Here is an 18,783-nt window from a genome sequence, read left to right as displayed (position 1 = left end):
TGCTTCAGTAAACTATAAAGTTCCCTACAAGTATGTTGTTTGTAATGGTGTGTGGTAATTAGAGAATTGTCAAAAAGGTGCTTTTTGTGTTCACATTATTGTAAGTCCAATGATTGACTTAATCTCTGTGAGGTGATGATTATAGGGGTCCAGTGTTATTTCAGAGGTGTTTATTTTGGTGACTTTGGATTTTTATGTACTAGGGATTGAACCCAGGGGGTTGATACCAGTGAACTAAAGCTCTAGCCCTTTTTATTATTATTATTATTTTGAAATAGGCACTAACTAAGTTACTGTGCTGACCTCGAACCTGAGATCCATATTTCAGCCTCCCGAGTACTGTAATTATGGGCATGTATCCCTGAACCCACTTGATTTTTCCAAAGTATAGTGGAAACCTGCATAAATTTGTTCACCTTTCTTACAGGTACTGGAGATTGAACCCGGGCTCCCCCTACCTCTGAATGAACACCCAGTCCTCTTTTATTTTGAAACAGGGTCTCACTGTGTTGCAGAAGGTCTTGTTAAATTGTTGAGGCTATCCTTGAACCTGCAATGTTCTTGTCTCAGCCTCCTAAATTACTGGGATTACAGATATGTGTCACCACACCTAGCTAATTTGTTTACTTATTAATGAACAATTATTTTACAGGCTGCTTCATGCATAGGAATAAAACGAGCCACATGAGTCAGTATGTGATGAGTATGGCTTTTGTATCCATGAACTGCATATTAGTTGTTCAGCTGTAATTGTTAAAGCATATAGGACCAACCTGGAATAAGCAGTAATCTTATAAGCGAAAACAAATCCTCTTCTCCTCCCCCTTGCCACTGTTTGAAATTTAATAACAATTTTTAGCTTAATAATTTCTGCTTGAAAATATGTGCGAAAATGTAGATAAAAAGTATGCTGTGCTATAGGAAAAGGAGTTTGGATTAAAGGGTATGATTATCTTCAGTGCATGTTTCAGGAGACGGAAAGATTGGGAGAGCTGTTACATTGGGGTATTTGGTTTTTCAGAAGGCAGTATCTAGGTTCAAAGGATGTGTGATGTGCCACCAGACTGGTATCTCCCAAGGTATTTATTAATTACACAGGGAAAGACAGTAAGCTTACAGTGGAGGAGTTTAGCAGATAGCACCTTCACCAAGTGATCAAGGTCAAAATCACTAGTAAAGATATTGATGACAGACGGGTGTGGTGGCGCACGCTTGTAATCCCGGCATTGGGAAGCTGAGACCAGAGGATCGCGGTTCGTGGACAGTCTCAGCTACTTAGGCCCTGTTTCAAATTAAAGAATAAAAACTAAGGGCAGGGTGTAGCTCAGAGGCCGAATGCCCCCAGGTTCCATCCCCAGACCTGCAAAAAAAAAAAAAAAAAAAAAATATATATATATATATATATATATATATATATATATATATATATATATATATATATATATACATGGGATGTCCTGCTGATGTGATGCCCTAATATGGCTCAAACAGACTGAAAACGTTAGAAAATATGTAGAGCATTGACTCTGGTATTATCCTCACTAACGACTAGACTAACATCATTAATGAAGTGTTGTTAAGAGCTATTTTTTGATTTTCTTCAGGGTTTAAGGCTACTCAAGATTGATATTGTCAGTGTGCGACCACTGATAGGATTAGTGAGTCATTGTATTTGTTTTAAGTAATCATTAGCTTCTTCCGTCCAAGTACTTACCATTTACATCTGTGTATATTTTATAATTTCTTTGATAATCTGGTGACCTTTCTAAAAAATATTCAAATATACTGTCTTCCTTTTTGTTCTTCTAAATTGGATAATTCATAAATCATGCAGGTTAAGCATGTTTAGAATTTGTATATTCAAGTGGGCATGGTAGCCTACACATGTAATCCCAATATTTAGGAGGTGGGAGAGACAGAATGATCACAGGTTCGATGCCAGCCTCAGCAGTTTAGCGAGACTCTGTTTCCAAATAAAAAATAAAATAGGGATGGAGGACCAGAGAGAATGCCCCGGCTTCAGTTCCCATTATCACAGAACAACAACAAAAACTAACATTAATATAAATTCCTAAAAGTGGAAGCATGTTTTATGCATAACACTGATAATTCTTTCAGACTTTCATGGAAAATAAACCTGTTTCTAAAATATATCTTGAAATTATTTCAAGTGAATGTTTAGATCAAGTGAAATATTTATTCATTTGGGTTTGGTTTGATTTTACAATTTACATAAGTTAGAAAAAAGGAAAATATGCTTGATGCCATCTCATCGTTTTTAAGTAAAATAATATTTAAGTTCAGACTTAAGTTAGCATGGATCATTCTGATTTTTTCACCCGGTATTGGAGATGGAACCCAGGGCATTCTACCTCTGAGCATACATTCTGAGGGGATTCATTGTCCTCAGAGTGATAATCATAGGTCTATAAGTAGGGCACAAATTTTAGAGTAACACGTCTGAATCCTGTGGGTGTGTTTTATTGAGGAGGTTTCCTTTAATAAAACAAGCCTTTTGAATAACTTAGATTTTCCTCATTTGTTAAATGGTAGTTCTGTGTGTCATAGGTTTGTTGTAGGAATTAAGTGCAGCAAAGTGTGTATTAGTCTGCTTTTCTGTTGCTGTGAGCAAAATACCTAATGAGAATTACTTAGAACAGGAAAAATTTATTTGAGCAGAGAGAGAGAGAGAGAGGGAGGGAGGGAGGGAGGGAGGGAGGGAGAGAGAGAGAGAGAGAGAGAGAGAGAGAGAGCCCGCGCGAAAGACAGACAAGACACATGCCATAGCTCCTAGTGAACCACCTCCTCCAAACATACCATAGTCCCAACGTTATTTTTCGAAGTATGTAGGTGGAGCTGCATTAAGAATCACTTGGAATGCTTATTAAAAAATGTAGTTTGATGTCAGGTGTGGTGGCGCACGTTTGTAATCCCCATGCTTGGGAGGCGGAGACAGGAGGATCACGCTGGTTTAAAGCCAGCCACACTGGCTTAGGAGACCCTGTTTCCAAATAAAAATATAAAAATAGGTCTGAGAGTGTAGCCCGGAGGTAGATGGGCTTCCAGAAATCCCAGTATCACCAAAATAAATAAATAAATAAATAAATAAATAAAAAAATGTAGTTTGATGTACCTCACCTCAGACCTTACTAACCTTTTAGGGGATAAAATCATAAAATCTTCATCTTTTAATAAACTCTGGTGATTCTTAAGCCCGCTGTGAATGCTGCTTGCAAACAAACTTTTTAGCAGTTGATATAAACTGTACTTAAGGTAAACTGTACTTCAGATATTTCTCCTGCCAAGTTTCTACCTTTGCTGCATATTAATGTTCCAAATAAACCAGAATTCCTTGAAAAGAGGTTATGAAGTAAAGTGATTCTTCTACCTGTAAATAAATCCACATGTGGAAAATTGGGTCATTTGTTTTGTTTACTCATTGTGGCCATATTAAGTCCTCCATTCTTTTTTTTTTTTTTTTTTACTACTAATAAAATGTGTATATATATCCCCCACGGATCAGTGGCAAGCATTGGCAAAAGTAAAAACATTAATAAGGTTTGACATGAAGTAGGCACTTTCCAAATCTTAGCAATTCTTCCACTTAAATGATTCGTCTATTAATTGAGTAACAAGTATTTGCTGAATAAGTAGGGAAATGCAAATTATTGAGATAATGTCTGCTTTCCCTATTAGTTTTTAGTGATGTGTGATGGGCCCAGACTCTTTAATAATTACAGAACATACAGAGTGGTAAAAGAGTATATTGGATCAGGAAAAATAATGTTCTATTCCTACTGCTAATAATTCAAAATTCAGAGAAGGTGTACTTTATTGAGAACACACTATGTGGCATACCCATAAGAAATCACACTCCACCTGTTACTTAATCATCACAAGAATCCTATGAAGTAGTAGCTATTTTCATTTTATAGATATTAAGTGGTAGACTGTGTAAATTCAAATTTTGGTAAGACTTCAAGGTACATATTTTGACTTTTTTAAGGAGAATTTTATAATGCTTAATAATTGATGCTCTGTTAGTTTCTTTAGCCTGACCTCTTCTTGTGATTGAGAAAGACTCTGGAATTGTTTCTTATCTCTGTACTCTGTTATCCTGTGTTCTCTTTCCATTTCTGTCCTGAGTCCTCCAGAGCTAGCCTCTGTGTAACATTTGCCCATTTTGTTTCCCTTCCCTCCCTTTTTATTTATTCTTTTTATCTTCAAAAGAATTTTAGCAAATTCTTTTGTTTGCTTTGTTTTTCCCACTTCTTGATAGAATCATGTGGGACAAATGGTGTCTAAGAAAAAAGGCCCTTTTAGACTTTTAGCACGTTGAGATTACATAGAAATTACCCTGAAATTTTTATTATGCTCTTGATCATTAGGATTGATTTGGCTGCTTTGTTTTTATTCCCTTTTTAAATAGTTTCATTTGCTCCAAGATATGTGAGCAGTTTCGCTCTGGCTGGAGATTGCAGCATAAAACGACTTTCATAATGAGGATAAGTTCATTTTAGAATTTATCTAACTCTGATTCTGTGGGCTTTAGCTTCTTTTTATTTTATACCTAGTTATTTTATATGCTATTTTCAAGTTTCTAGTAGTTTTATTTGGAATGAGAATATTGTGCTTTAATAAAAGTTTTTTAGCCAGTTACATAGAATAAAGAGTTGTTTGAACTTTGATTTTTTTTAAAAGCCTAAAATAATTGACAAAGATCAGTGTTTTTCTTTTTATAACTTGAATCTTGCCTAAAAATAGCTGTTATTTCTTTTCATATTAATAGAAAATGGTTGGCAGTGCTATTTTTCTCTGCTGTTAGTTTGAATTTGAAATGCCCCCCCCCCCCCATGTAAAAAACAGTTCATGCATTGAATGCATGGTCTCCAAAGTAACTAGGTTGAGTGATGGGCATGGCTGGAGGCTGGAGGAGGTGGGTTACTGGGAGTGTTAGTGGGTCCGTCCCAGTCCTGACTGCCATGAAGTGCTTTTCCTCTACTGTGCCCGGAAGCCCTGCCATGGAGGTGGCCTTGGAGCTGGCCAACTATGAACAGAACCTCTAAAAATCGGGAGCCAAACATTGTCTCCTTCAAGTTGTCAGATGTTTTGATCACAACTGTGAAAAACTTGATGGAAAGCCTATGAATACTTCTATTTTGTTGAAAGTATCAGGAAAGTGCTTTCTATCTGCTATGCAGTCATATAGGTAGTATTGTGGGTTTTCTGGACTTTTGTTGTAGTCTTTTTTACTTTCTGTTATTTATACAGAGAGACTTTCTTATGGTAAATGAAGATTTTATAGGGGTAGTTGTTGCAAACTTGATCCCCACAGGAAGGTCAATAGAGTATATCTTGGATTGTTATGACCTCATTAAATATGTCTCAGTGGCATGGCTTATTAATATTTTCCAAAAGCCTCTTAGTTAAAAAGTATTTTAGTTGTTTTTTCTCAGCTCTGATTTTTAAGAACTGGCCCCAATAAAAACATCAAATTAACAACTTTGTTAAATGAGCAAAGTATGTTCAATTTTAATATTTATCATTCACTTAAAATTAGAATGTCAGTGCTAGAACCTCCTAAATACTTAAGTGGCTGCAGTCTTTGATTTTCCATACGTCAGATGTGGTCCATGTTATAGTGTTTGTTCACTTCAGGGTGGATTTGTCTGAAGACTTAAAAAAATACGACTATAAGATGTTTCACAGGTACAATACTGTGAGAGATTGGAGGCTAGACTGCATGTATAATTTTGAGATATGCCATAACTAAGGCTTTCGTAAAGTTTGTGTTCTATATTTAACAACCTTCAAAAGAAAGTGGTTTTCTATTTCATACTGTTTTTCATTGTTTCTTGAGCACCCTGTTGCTACTTATGTATGTTATTTCTTTCAGTGGTAAATAAAATAGAAAATATAATTTTATGTTCTAATTACAGCAGGAGGTTCATACCGTTTAAGGAGGTTCTAATTGTAATAATGGATCCCAGGAGTGCTCTGGAGCCAGGAGCTGAACTAATTCCCACAGCTCTGCCATTGTACCTGAGAGACTGGCCTTTTTTGAAGACCAGTTTTGTTATAACAGCTGGTCTCATAGAATTAGTGTGAGAATCAGTATACCATGTGTTCTGGAAAGTTTAGTATTGGGCAGAGAGGTTACTTTGTAATTTTTTTAATGAGATAAATTTGTTATTTCTAGTTTTTATAAGGATTTTGTAGAAACAGTGCTACTCCACTGCTGTAGTACAAAATAATCCAGTTTAGTGACAAATGTTTAATTTTATATATATGACAGTCATTGTTCTAATATTTTATTGTGTATATGCTTTTGCTTTGGATGAATTTTAAACCAAATCCTGTCAAAGGAGCTTTGGAATTAGTTCTTTAGCTAATAAGGAGTGAATAATTAAGACCTGAAAACTGTAAAAACTGTTCCTTTTTTCCTTTCTTATTCTGGACCTGACCTTTTCATATTATTTTATCAGAAATACCTCCTTGATGCTTAGGAAAGAATATGTAAAGTTAGTTTTTAGCAATAATGAGGTTATAAAGTATAGCAGAGGCAGTACAAGGCATCTGAAGATTTGTGCCACTTAAAGTTTTGTTAATTTTTTTAGTTTTACTTTCTGCATTTGCATAGTAGACATAACAATATATCCCTACATTTATTGCTAAGTATTAAAGTAGATGAAGCAATGAATGAGAAAGTTCTTTATAAACAATTGTAGTTTGTGTGGTTATTATCTTACTGCTAAGTTGACTGGTTATGATGCCAAATGGTGACATGCTTTTCCTTGGTGAAGTAGCTGCTGATGGCTAATGCTAGCAGTGTTTATGCCAAGTTAACACTGGCAGTACCCAGCCATTCTTTTCAGCTCTGCTGTTGCAGATCCTTGATAGAGTAGCCTGAAAAGATTGATGATTGGGATAAAAATTCTAGAATGCTGCCGGGCATGGTGGCGCACGCTTATAATCCCCACGCTTGGGAGGTGGACACCGGAGGATCGCGCAGGTTCGGAGTCAGCCTCGCGGGTTTAAGAGACCTTGTTTCCAAATAAATAAAAATATAAAATAGGTCTGGGAGTGTAGCCCGGAGGTAGAAGGGCTTCCAGGAACCCCAGTACCACCAAAAAAAAAAAAAAAAAAAAAAAAAAAAAAAAAATCCAGGATGCTTGGGATATATAGAAAGTCTGAGAGCCTTTGCTCTTAGCGTACTAAAACTTTTCATATTAGTAAAGTATAGCCTATAAGGGTTCTTTAACTGCTTAAGAGAAAATAGAGTAAATCGTTTTAATTCCTACTTAGATAGCAAGTGCTTTTCCCTTAGATGAACAAAAGAGTTAAAGAATTGGACCTTAAGGATATCAGGTCTCAGTTTAAACTTAAGCCGGGCGTGGTGGTGCAAAAGCTTGTAATCTCAGCATTCTGGAGGCTGAGACTGGAGAATTACTGCTCGCAGACAGCCTCAGCTACTTAGTGAGGCCCTTTGCAACTCAGTGAGACTCTATTTCAAAATAAAAAAAATAGGGCAGGGGGTGTAGCTCAGAGGTCCAATGCCCATGGGTTCCATCTCCAGACCCAACAAAACAAAACAAAACAAAACAAACAAACAAAAAAAACTTAAGAGGCCTCAAGAACCTCTTTGAATCATAGTATGGATAAAACCTATCATTGTATCTTTTCATTCTACTTTTAATATTTTAGCAGAATTATTTCATTTGTGCTTTTTCCCATTAGTGAATCATTATGTTAGAATGGTCCTAGACTTAGTAGCTAGAAAAATGGATAGATGCTAAAATCCAGGGTTGTGATGGGTATTTTTCATAGCTTGTTCTCAAATCCCTGAAATGAAGTATAACCCAAGGAGGCGAGCAGGGAAAGTCAGTACATATGCTTCTATTGCTTCAATTCTCTTAATGAGCAAATACAAACCATGGTTCCTGTTTTCTTTACTGAAATATACAGTAGAAAAACAATTTTATTGTATTTTAAATAATTTTTCCATTAAAATTGTGGAGTACAGTGGTCATCTTAACATTTATTAATTTACCTTAATTAAGATACTTGTAAGTGAGACCTGTGAGATTTTCAAGAAACTTGTGCAATAGAATTATTATTTCAGAATTTTAGATGACTTTTTTTGGTGATTTGCACTTAATTTGAATGATCCTAGGAGAAAGTCAGACTGTTTGAAATCACTTCTGCATTTAACTTCTTTAGGACAAATGATTATAAGAAGGCATTCAATATTTTGGATCTAACCTTCCTGGATTTCTTCACTCAGAGTTTCAGTTCAAAAGACTGAGGTTTTCTTCAAGAATAAAAAAAAAATAGGAAGAGAAATAGTTATTTTACAAATGAGGAAAGAGCCAGCTGTGGTGGAATATACCTCTAATTCTAGTACTTGGGAGATGGACACAGTGGAATCCCAGATTTGAGGCAGCCTCGGCAATTTAGCAAGACCCTTAAAAAAAAAAAAAATAGCTCAGAGGTAAAAATGCTCCTGGGCTCAATTCCCAGTACAAAAAAACAAACAAAAAACCTGATAAAACAAACAAACAAAAATAACTGGGTAGGCTTTACAGTCAATCTGAAAAGTTGTACTTATGATTAACATTTAGATTTTGGAGGATTGGAGCATAATACTTTAGAGCTCAGTAAGATTAAGGTAAGTTTTTAGCAAATGCATCTGATTGATTTTATTGGGAGTTGAGACTTGAGGACATTTGAAAACTTGGAGAACTGCTATATATGTGTTGGCATTTCTATGTATTTAAAGCATATATAATAATATAAATAAAACTGGCGTTGACAAGGATTTTTTTATTTCTACAAGTGTCATTGGATTGTGCCAATTAAATTATACCTACTTGTATGTTTTACCTTGGAACCAAACACATACATGTTCAAGACAGCTGGTCAGGTTATAATATGGAATGTAAATCACCTAGTTATCGTATGTAGAAATCTCACATTGCTTTCACTCATAGCTTTTGTTTAAACAATGAGTTAATCTCACAGATATTGCTTATTAGCCTTTGTCTAAATTAATACTTTCATGAATTTCAATGGTTACAAATATTGGTTGTAATATGTCACCAACATTTTGTAGTAAATAATATAGTTTACTTTATATAGCTTGGTAACTTTCTTATTATAATTCTGTACAGATCCCTTCCTCCTCCTCCGCATTCCCTTCCATCTTTTAGGAGATAAAGATTGTCTAGAAAGGCCACAAAATGCTCTTTTACCTAGCAATTTGTTTTTAGAAGGGGAAGATGTTCGTTCCTAAGTATTATATTACTTTTTGTTTTGTTAGGCTAGTTTCAGTCAGCATTTTAAAAATAAAATTGATATAATGGAAGAGTAATAGAAAATATGTTTTTGTCGGTAGGCCTAAAGAACTTGTATTGAGAATTGGTTTTTAGATGTGTCAGGAAAGAGTGAAGTAGAAGACATAAATTCTGTTTCAACATGATTCTGGTAGAACTGGTGTGTATTCTGAAATCACTAAAAGAACAAGAAGCTCTTTAAAATCAGGTGCTAAGCCATGCTTGTAATCCAGTACTTGGGAGGCTGAAACAGGATGATCACAGTTCACAGACAGCCTCAGCTACTTATTGAGGTCTTAAAAATAGGACTGGGAGCCGGGCGTGGTGGCGCACGCTTGTAATCCCCGCGCTTGGGAGGCAGAGACAGGAGGATCGCGCAGGTTCGAAGCCAGCCCCGCGCGCTGGCTTAGGAGACCCTGTTTCCAAATAAAAATGTAAAAATAGGTCTGGGAGTGTAGCCCGGAGGTAGAAGGGCTTCCAGGAACCCCAGTACCACCAAAAAAAAAAAAAAAAAAAAAAAAAAAATAGGACTGGGATATAGCTCAGAAATAGAATGCCCCTGGGTTCCATCCCCAGTACCACACACACACACACACACACACACACACACACACACACAAAATAATAATAAAATAACCAGGTGCTAGGTATCCTAGTACACTTCAGAATAGCTTAAGAATTCAGAGAATAAAATGATGATGGGTTATGCCTACCCAAGTAGGAGGTGGATCTTGAGCTTCAGTTGAAGAAAGCCTTTGGATTGCTGTTAGGGATGAGGGAAGTCAGATAAGACTATGAATGAACAGAGACTAAGCCAGGAAGCACCTTAAAAATGTGGCTCCGTTCACAAAGGGTTTGACTTTGCTTTTAGGTTTTATGTCTTTTAACCCCAAAGTAACATTCTTTCTCCCATTGACCTTTATCGGAAAAATAACTATACTGATTTGTTAAAAAGAAATAAGGTACAGGGAAGTAAAAACTCAGTATCTTACCTTCCTAAAGGCAGAATTGTCTGAATAGACTTGGCATATTTAGATATTTTTAGATGCATATATTTTATTTTCAAGGAACATAAAGAGACATTGAAGATCAAACTAGTACCTTTTAAATTACACATAAGGCCAAACCTTGATGATTTAACCATTTGCTATTTCACCTTGGTCAAATGTAACAGTATTAATTTTAATACAGGAACAGGATATCTACTTAATAGGATTGTTTTCAGCAAATGATATCATGTGTATAAACTGAGCATGGTACCAGATACATACAGCGAGTGAATAAGTGGTAAAGCATTGTTTATAATTCAAATAATAATGGAAATAATTGTATATGGTAAACTTAAGATATACATTTAAAAGTAATTTATAGTAAAGCCTATAGTTTATTTTGTATACTTCAGCCGCTTTCTTAGTATAATTATATACAGTTCTCTTTTTTAAAAATCTCTTCCTTCCTTTAGGAGACAAGGATGGCAGCAAGGTGACCACAGTGGTGGCAACTCCTGGGCAGGGCCCAGACAGGCCACAAGAAGTCAGCTATACAGACACGAAAGTGATTGGAAATGGGTCATTTGGTGTGGTATATCAAGCCAAACTTTGTGATTCAGGAGAACTGGTTGCCATCAAGAAAGTATTGCAGGACAAGAGATTCAAGGTAAAACACCTGATAATGCATGTGTTTTGTTGCTCTCTTAATACATGTAAATGATTACTTTTTCAAAAGTTGCTTCTTTTTTTATTTAAATTCCATCTCTTAAGCCAGGTTTAGTGGCACATGTTTGTAACCCCAGTATTTGGGATTACAGAAGGATGGTAGGTTTGCAGCCAGTCTCAGCTCTTTAGTGAGGCCCTTCACAATTTAGTGAGAACTTGTTTCAAACTGGGGTGTAGCTCAGAGGTAGAATGCCCCTGGTTTCAATCCCCAGTACTACACACATGCATGCACATACACAAATTAAAAATTTCATGTATTATGTTAATTTTTGTTCAAAACTCCTATAGTGGCTTTATTTCTGTTTAGATAGTTTATAGAGATAAAATTTGCTGGTTATTGAAGAATGTTTTAATAACCACTATCAGTGATATATGTATATAAAAATCTTATAAGAAGTTAAAAATTTTTTATTTATTCTTCAAAAAATCAGCCTCTTGTGTTGTACTTCATTAGTGTAAGAGACCAGAGAAAAATTGCTTGTGGCATATGTGCATTTGATAGAGTTGACTGTGAGCTCCTTTTTTTAAAAAAAATCCTTTAATCAATGATGCAGTACCATTGTTTCCCCCTTATAACTCTTCTCTTTCTTTGCTGTCTTCCCTTGTTTCCTTTTCCTTCTGCCCCTAGAGCCAAGCAACCCCCAAAGTTCAGTTCTTGTACTGTATTTTCATTTCTTACATTATTTCTTTAAGGGATCCTGTGCATGGAAGCTCAGATATGATCTTTGTGTTGTGGGATAGTGGAGAGAGTCAAGAGACCTGAGTTCCAGTTAAGATTCCGCCATTAACAATCTGAGCAATATTTTCTCCCTTCCCTACTTCTCCCATTCTGCAGCTTTTACTAAGAGCTTCCCATGTGCTCAGAACTATGCTAAACATTTAGGAATATAAACATAAATAAGAAGTGACCACTGTTCTGAAATAGAACAGAGTCCAATGTCGATGTGCACTAGAATATCTAGAGCATTGTAAGGAGTTGTGTTTTTAAATTCTAAAGTTTATATTTGCAGTTCTCATCTCTCTGCCAAGCACTAGACTCTTTTGTTGCTAAATTGCCTACTTGATCATGATATCTAAATATTTTACTGTTATCTCAGTTGTCGGGGTTTCTAGCCCTGACACCAACTTTTAAGACCCAGTGGAGAGCCTTTGTCTTGGTTTTCATACCTTTAATATTGCTTTTTCCTTCTAATGGTTTTTATCATTTACCCTGTCATCTAGACTCTCTCATCTTTAGTATCCTTTCATTGTCATACTTGGTTGATTTTCCTTCCTCCTCTCTCCACTCACTTACTGAAGTATCTCTTCTCTTTTCATCACTACTATTCTTGTTAGGGCTTGTCCTCATTTGTCGTAGCCATTAGTAAGCTTCTGTCCTGGTCTTCTCCCTTCTAGTCTTTTTTTGCATACTAACATGAGAATAACTTCCAAATTCTATTTGGTCATGCTGGATGTCCTGTGCATAAATCTCCTATGGTTCATCACAGTCTAGAAAATAAATCTACCTTTATAATAAACCAACACTCAGGAGTTCTCATAGTCTTTTCTCTAAATATTGAGCTTTCCAAATGTTCACATCACTATCCCTGAAAATGTTGGTCTTTGCAGGCTCGTAACTCTTATTCAGCTTCTATATTAGTTTATTTTCCATTGCTACAACAGAATACCTGAGGCTGGGTAACTTATAAGGAGGCTTACTTAGCTCACTACTTTGGAGACTGAAAGCCTAAATAGTATGGTGCTGGCATTGGTGAGGGCCCTTTTGACTGCATCACGTGGTGGCAGATGATTGTGGCCAGAGCATGTGCAAGAGGGAGAGAGCACATGGGTGGCAAGAAGCCAGAAAGTGACTCCAGGGGTCAAGCTTGCTTTTTATAAAAACTCAATTAGGCAGGGCGTGTGGCACATGCTTGTGATCCCAGCATTCGAGAGAGGCTAAGACAGGAGGATTGCGGTTTGTGGACAGCTTCAGCTATTTAGCGAGGCCCTTCACAACTTAGTGAGACCCTGTTTCGAAATAAAGAATAAAAAATAGGAGACTTGTGGACTTCTGGGAAGATGGCGACCGAGAAAAGTGGGGCTTAAGAGCCCCGCTAACAACCAATCTCCATTACCACAAAATCAGCGCCTTTCATAGCCAGAAAACACCATCACCAGAGAAACAAAAAAAAAATCACCAGGCTCCAGAGAGAAAGCGGACTGAGAACAGAGCTCAGAGCCACAGAGGAGATACACCGGATTCACGCCCGTGGACGCAGCAGCAGCGCCATACTGCCGGCGGCAGCAGCGAATTCACCGGACGGCTACAGCAAGCCGAGGTGAGCCACTGCGGAACAGCCAGGCGGGAATTTTCAGCGCAGGGAGCATCTAAAGCTCCCAGTGGCTGAGCTCAGCACACGCTGCGAGGACTCAGAGTGGAATTCAAAACCAAGAAGAAAAAAGCCAGCCTCACGGCCGAGGGCGTGGCAGCAGCGCCATATTGTCACCGGCGGCAGCAGCAGCGAATTCAACGAGTCCAGTACAGCTACATCTGCGTGAGTCAAATTGCAGTGAGTCCAATTGCGGGCCACAGAGGAGAAATACCAGTACTGTACTCCCTGGGACTTGACCCAGTGGGGGAGTGGCGGTGGCAGAGATATCACACCATAGGAGAACGTGCAACCTGGCACCCCCCATAGTTTAAAGCAGCCTCTATCGACTCCCTGGGTTGGAGACTCTGTGATACAACCCAGTAAAGGAGTAGTGGGGTCTGAGATACTATAGACTCGAGATCCAGAGCACCTTAAGTAAAGTCATAGTGACCCAAGGGAAGAACCCAGAGAAGGCACAAACTTCCAAAATCATGGGAAAGAGGAATAACACTGGAGCAATGAATGCCCACAACCCCACAACATCAGAACCCGATAAAACAGAAAATCAGAGATTTCTAGAAGATCAAATCAGGAAAATAACTGTAGAAATAATAGAGGTGCTTCGAAAAGAACTCAGAGAGAGCCAAAAAGAGATAAAGGATGCAATTAATGAAGTAAAGGCCTCAATTCAAAGCACAAACAACCGATTAGACCACATGGAGAACAGAATCTCGCTCTTAGAAGATGATCATTCCAAAAATGAACGCATAGTTTCTAATCTAGAAAAAAATACCCAACAGCAGGAATCTGACATTGAAGAAATATGGGCCCATTTCAAGAGAGCTAACCTAAGAATAATTGGAATAGAGGAGGGAAAAGAAAGTGAAACCAAAGGGTTCAACAATCTCTTCAAGGAAGTAATAGCAGAAAATTTTCCAAACATAGAGCAAGAGGTTGATACACGGGTCCAGGAAACTTAGAGAACTCCCTTTAGACAGGATTGTATTAGTTATCTACTATTTTTTTAAATTTATTTTTATTGGTGCGTTGTAATCATACATCACACTGGAATACAAGACTTGAGAGGATATACAAGCACACATCATCCAATTAGCCCTCATCCAGTCCCCATCCCATTCCCTCCCCCTCTCTTGATCCCATGTTTGTTTGGTGATTAACTGATACATTTGTTTATGTACCTCTTGCTTTTTAAAGAGGCTCCATCCTCCCCTATTCCATACCCTCTGAGTGGTCACCTTAATTGCTTCACTATAGGGCCCTTTCTATAGCTCGACCACTTCCTGTTGCCCCTTTCCTCCTAGTTATTGCTGATTAGGGGAAGCATCTGGTTTTTATTTTCTGTGATATTTCTCTGTGTATGCCGCATTGCAAATACCGATCCCACTCTTGACAGCCCCAGTTGTAGCCTGGCTTCCCGGTGGACTGATCCAGACCTCGCTGGCTCAAGCAGCGGCCTTGCCTCATGGGAGGCCCCGATTCTGGTCTCGCTGGCCCCTGCACTGGCCTAACCCCTCAGCTGGCTCTGATCCCGGCCTCGGAGGCCCCAGCACCGGCCTTCCTCACGGCAGGCTCCGATGCTAGCCGATAGCCCGGCATCGGCCTAACCCCTTGGCAGGCTCCGATCTAGGCCTCGGAGGCCTCAGCGGCCTTGCTTCACGGAAGGCTCCGATACGGGCCGCTGGCCCCGGCACTGGCCTAACCCCTAGGCAGGCTCCGATCTCGGCCTCTGAGACCCCAGCATCGGCCTTGCTTCATGGCAGGCTCCGATTCCAGCCTCGGCGGCCTCAATAGCAGCCTTGCTTCACGGAAGGCTTCGATGCCGGCTGCTGGTCCCGGCACTGGCCTAACCCCTCAGCAGGCTCTGATCCTGGCCTCAGAGGCCCCACCACTGTCCTTGCCTCACGGCAGACTCCGATCCCAGCCACGCTGGCCCCAGCACCGGCCTGACCCCTCGGCAGGTTCCGATCCCGGCCTCGGAGGCCCCTGCACCGGTCTAGCCTCACGGCAGGCTCCGATCCCAGCCTCGCTGGCCCTGGCACCGGCCTAACCCCTCATCAGGCTCTGATCCTGGCTTTAGAGGCCCCAGCACCGGCCTTGCCTCACGGTAGGCTCCGATCCCAGCCATGCTTGCCCTGGCACTGGCCTGACCCCTCGGCAGGTTCCGATCCCGGCCTCGGAGGCTCCAGCACCGGCCTTGCCTCATGACAGGCTCCAATCCCAGCTTTGCTGTGTTCATCTCCGGCCTCACCCCTCGGCAGGCTCTAATCCGAGCACCCTCTTCACCCAACCATTTGTCCCACATTCTCGAGGGTGCGTGGTGGTAACATTCTGCCTCTGAGGTCATTACTTCAAAGGTTCCAGGTGTAATGCATCAGATTTCTGCCTCCCCTGAGTACTGGCCACTGCCTTTACCACTGCCTCCACCATTTCAAATTTTTCCCAAGCTCTTTTTCCACTCTGAATGTTGTCCAGTGTTCCTAAGCATGTGTGATGGTAGCATTCGACCTTTGGTGTAATTTCTCCAAGAAAAAAAATAAGGTTGGTAGGCTCTGATTTCTGCTTCTCCTGAATACAAGTCTCTACCGCCAACGCGGAGACTGCTTTCAGCACTTCCTTTCTCCTTGGTCTCCGCTAAAGTCTCTCTCCTTACAGGTGATGTCCAAGATTCTTAACAATGTAGAGAAGAAGCAGTCCTCCTTAGCGGGGAATTTTCCAATAATTCCAGTTCATTTGGTTAAGTTTTGTCTGCATCTCCAGTATCCTGGCATCCGCCACGGCCTCCTTGATCCCTCTCCTTTTTTTCTTTTTTCTTTTTCTTTTCCTTTTTTACAGGGTCCTTCCGGGTAGAAAGGGGGTCCCCTAGAGGTGCCCCGCCAGCGCCTGCCCACCCGACCAGGGTCGGGGCCAGAGGCCTGGACTACAGGGTCCTTCCGGGTGGAGAGGGGGTCGCAGAAGGGTGCCCTGCCAGTACCTGCTCACCCGCCCAGGGTCGGGGCCAGAGGCCCGGACCACAGGGTCCTTCCAGGTGGGGAGGGGTTTGCTGAAGGGTGCCCCGCCAGCGCCTGCCCACCCGCCCAGCGTTGGGGCCAGAGGCCCGGACCACTGGGTCCTTCTGGGTGGAAAGGGGGTCGCCTAGGGGTGCCCCGCCAGCGCCTGCCCATCCGCCCAGGGTCGGGGCCAGAGGCCAGGACCACAGGGTCCTTCTGGGTGGAGAGGGGGTCGCTGAAGGGTGCCCCACCAGCGCCTGCCCACCCGCCCAGGGTCAGGGCCAGAGGCCCGGACCCTAGTTATCTACTATTAAATAAAGTTTACTCAAATTTTTTTTTTTTTTTTTTTTTTTGCACTGGGGATGGAACCCCAGGGGTATGCTACCTCTGAGTCACACCCTAGCACTATTTTAAATTCTTGACTCTTTTTTTATTTTTATTTTTTTGGTACTGGGGATGGAACCCAGGGGCCTTCTACCTCTGGGCTGTACTCTCAGACCTACTTTTGTATTTTATTAGAAATAGGGTCTCACTAAATTGCCGAGAGCCTCACTAAGTAGCTGAGGCTGGTTTCGAACCTGTGTGATCCTCCTGTCTCAGCCTCCCAAGCGCTGCTATTATAAGCATATGCCACCATGCCCGGCTTACTCAGAAATCTTAATGATGCAAAAGAAAAAACATCTCAGTGCTTTTGTAAGTACAGAATTCAGGTGTGGCTTATCTAGGAAGTATGGCCCAGAGTTTCTAACAGGTCTATAACCGAGGTGTCAGCTGTGTGTGCAGTCTCCCATCCAAGTAATAACCAGGCCTGACTCTATTTAGTTTCTGAGATCAGAGGAGATCGGGTGCATTCAGAGTGGTAAGGCTGTAGACGTGGGGATGCAGTCTCATTGGAAGACTTAACTGGAGGGGAAGATAACAACCTTCAAGCATAATCATGTGGTAGTTGGCAGACTTTGGTCCACCAGGCTTTCTCCTGACAAGTCAGCTGGCTTTCCCCATAGCAAATGATCCAGGAGAGAAATAGTGAGCAAAGCCAAGACAGAAGCCACAGTCTTTTTATAACCTAATATCAGAAGGATGAGGTGATTAACAAGGGTGTGAATACCAGGAGGTGAGAGTCATTAGAGACCATCCTAGAAGAATTTGAGCCATATATTCAAAATGAGAAAAAAACTTTTTAGTTTGTTTTGATTTTATGATGTCTTTTATTATTCACTTGTTGATTTAGGCTTTGGTATCATGCTGAATAAAAGGCCTACCCTCTCTTTATAAATAATCTTTTCCTCTAGGAATTTAATTTCTTTTTACTTTTGTTGTTGTTGTTGTTGTTGTTGTTGTTGTTGTGGTACTAGAAATGGAACCCAGGGTCTTTCTACCTCTGGGCTACACTCCCAGACTTATTTAATATTTTATTTGGAAACAGGGTCTCACTAAATTGCTGAGAGCCTCACTAAGTAACTGAGGCTGGCGTCGACCTTGTGCAGTCCTCCTGTCTCAGCCTTCTAAGTGCTAGGATTACAAGCATGTGCCACTGCAACCGGCTACATTTTTCTTTAATCCTGCTGGAATTATATTATAGTGTATGGTGTGAGGTAGTGATGTAACTTAACTTTTCCTTAAATGGTATGTCATTTGTCTCAGGTGAGTTAAAAGTCCATAACTTTCCTACTAGTGGGCAAATGCCATTTTAAAAATCATATGTAATATAACCAAATATGCACTAGACTTTCTTTCCTGTTCTTTTTCACTGATTTGTGATTCTGATAGTTAGGTAACACTTCTTTAATGATGAGAACTAATAGTACATTTTGATTGTCCCCTTTTTGTTTTATGTGTTTAAAAAAAAACAGTGTTATCAGTGTCTATCTGCTAATCCCTAACAAAACAAAGAAAAAAAACCGGATTTTTGGTGATATTGTATAAAGTGATACCCAGTCTTTCTGTCTAGAAATGTGAAAGTTCTCTACATTTCATGCAGTTTTAAAATAGAAAGTTTTGTAGTTTTATGTTAGCCTTAGACTTGGCTATTTCATCTACAGATGTTTAGAATTTTATTGTGAATGTAATTTAAAGTTAGAATTTTTTGTATTCTGGTTTACTAAATTTTATCACTATAGTTGATTGCTTTGATTTTATAAATGACCATGCCAATTATAATTGCATATTTTCCTTTTTTGTGTGTGTTATTATATTGACCAAGACTCACAGAACAGTGTAATGATAGCATTTCTGATGGTTCCTCGTCTTTTGGTTGTGTGTGAATGTGGACAGTACTGGAGATTGAACCTAGCAACATTCTACCTTCGATCTATACCCCCGGACCTATTTTATTTTTTATTTTAAAACAAGGTCTCACTGTATTGCAGTGGGCCTT

The 18,783-nt window shown here is 39.8% G+C and overlaps 1 protein-coding gene across 3 annotated transcripts in view; it reads left to right on the top strand.

Moving 5' to 3' along the window:
- GSK3B (glycogen synthase kinase 3 beta) overlaps positions 1-18,783 on the top strand; it is a gene marked incomplete at both ends in the record, with an annotated part of 212,604 nt that overhangs the window by 66,313 nt on the left and 127,508 nt on the right. For all 3 annotated transcript variants that reach the window (XM_080696857.1, XM_080696856.1, XM_080696855.1), the window contains one exon: positions 10,795-10,988. In XM_080696857.1, the coding sequence (XP_080552983.1) occupies positions 10,795-10,988 (194 nt within the window). The remainder of the gene's footprint in view (positions 1-10,794; positions 10,989-18,783) is intronic.

The sequence above is a fragment of the Muscardinus avellanarius genome (genome assembly GCF_963383645.1).
Source record: "Muscardinus avellanarius genome assembly, chromosome: 5".
In the NCBI taxonomy this organism is placed as follows: Eukaryota; Metazoa; Chordata; class Mammalia; order Rodentia; family Gliridae; genus Muscardinus; species Muscardinus avellanarius.
This window is presented reverse-complemented; position numbering and strand designations above follow the sequence as displayed.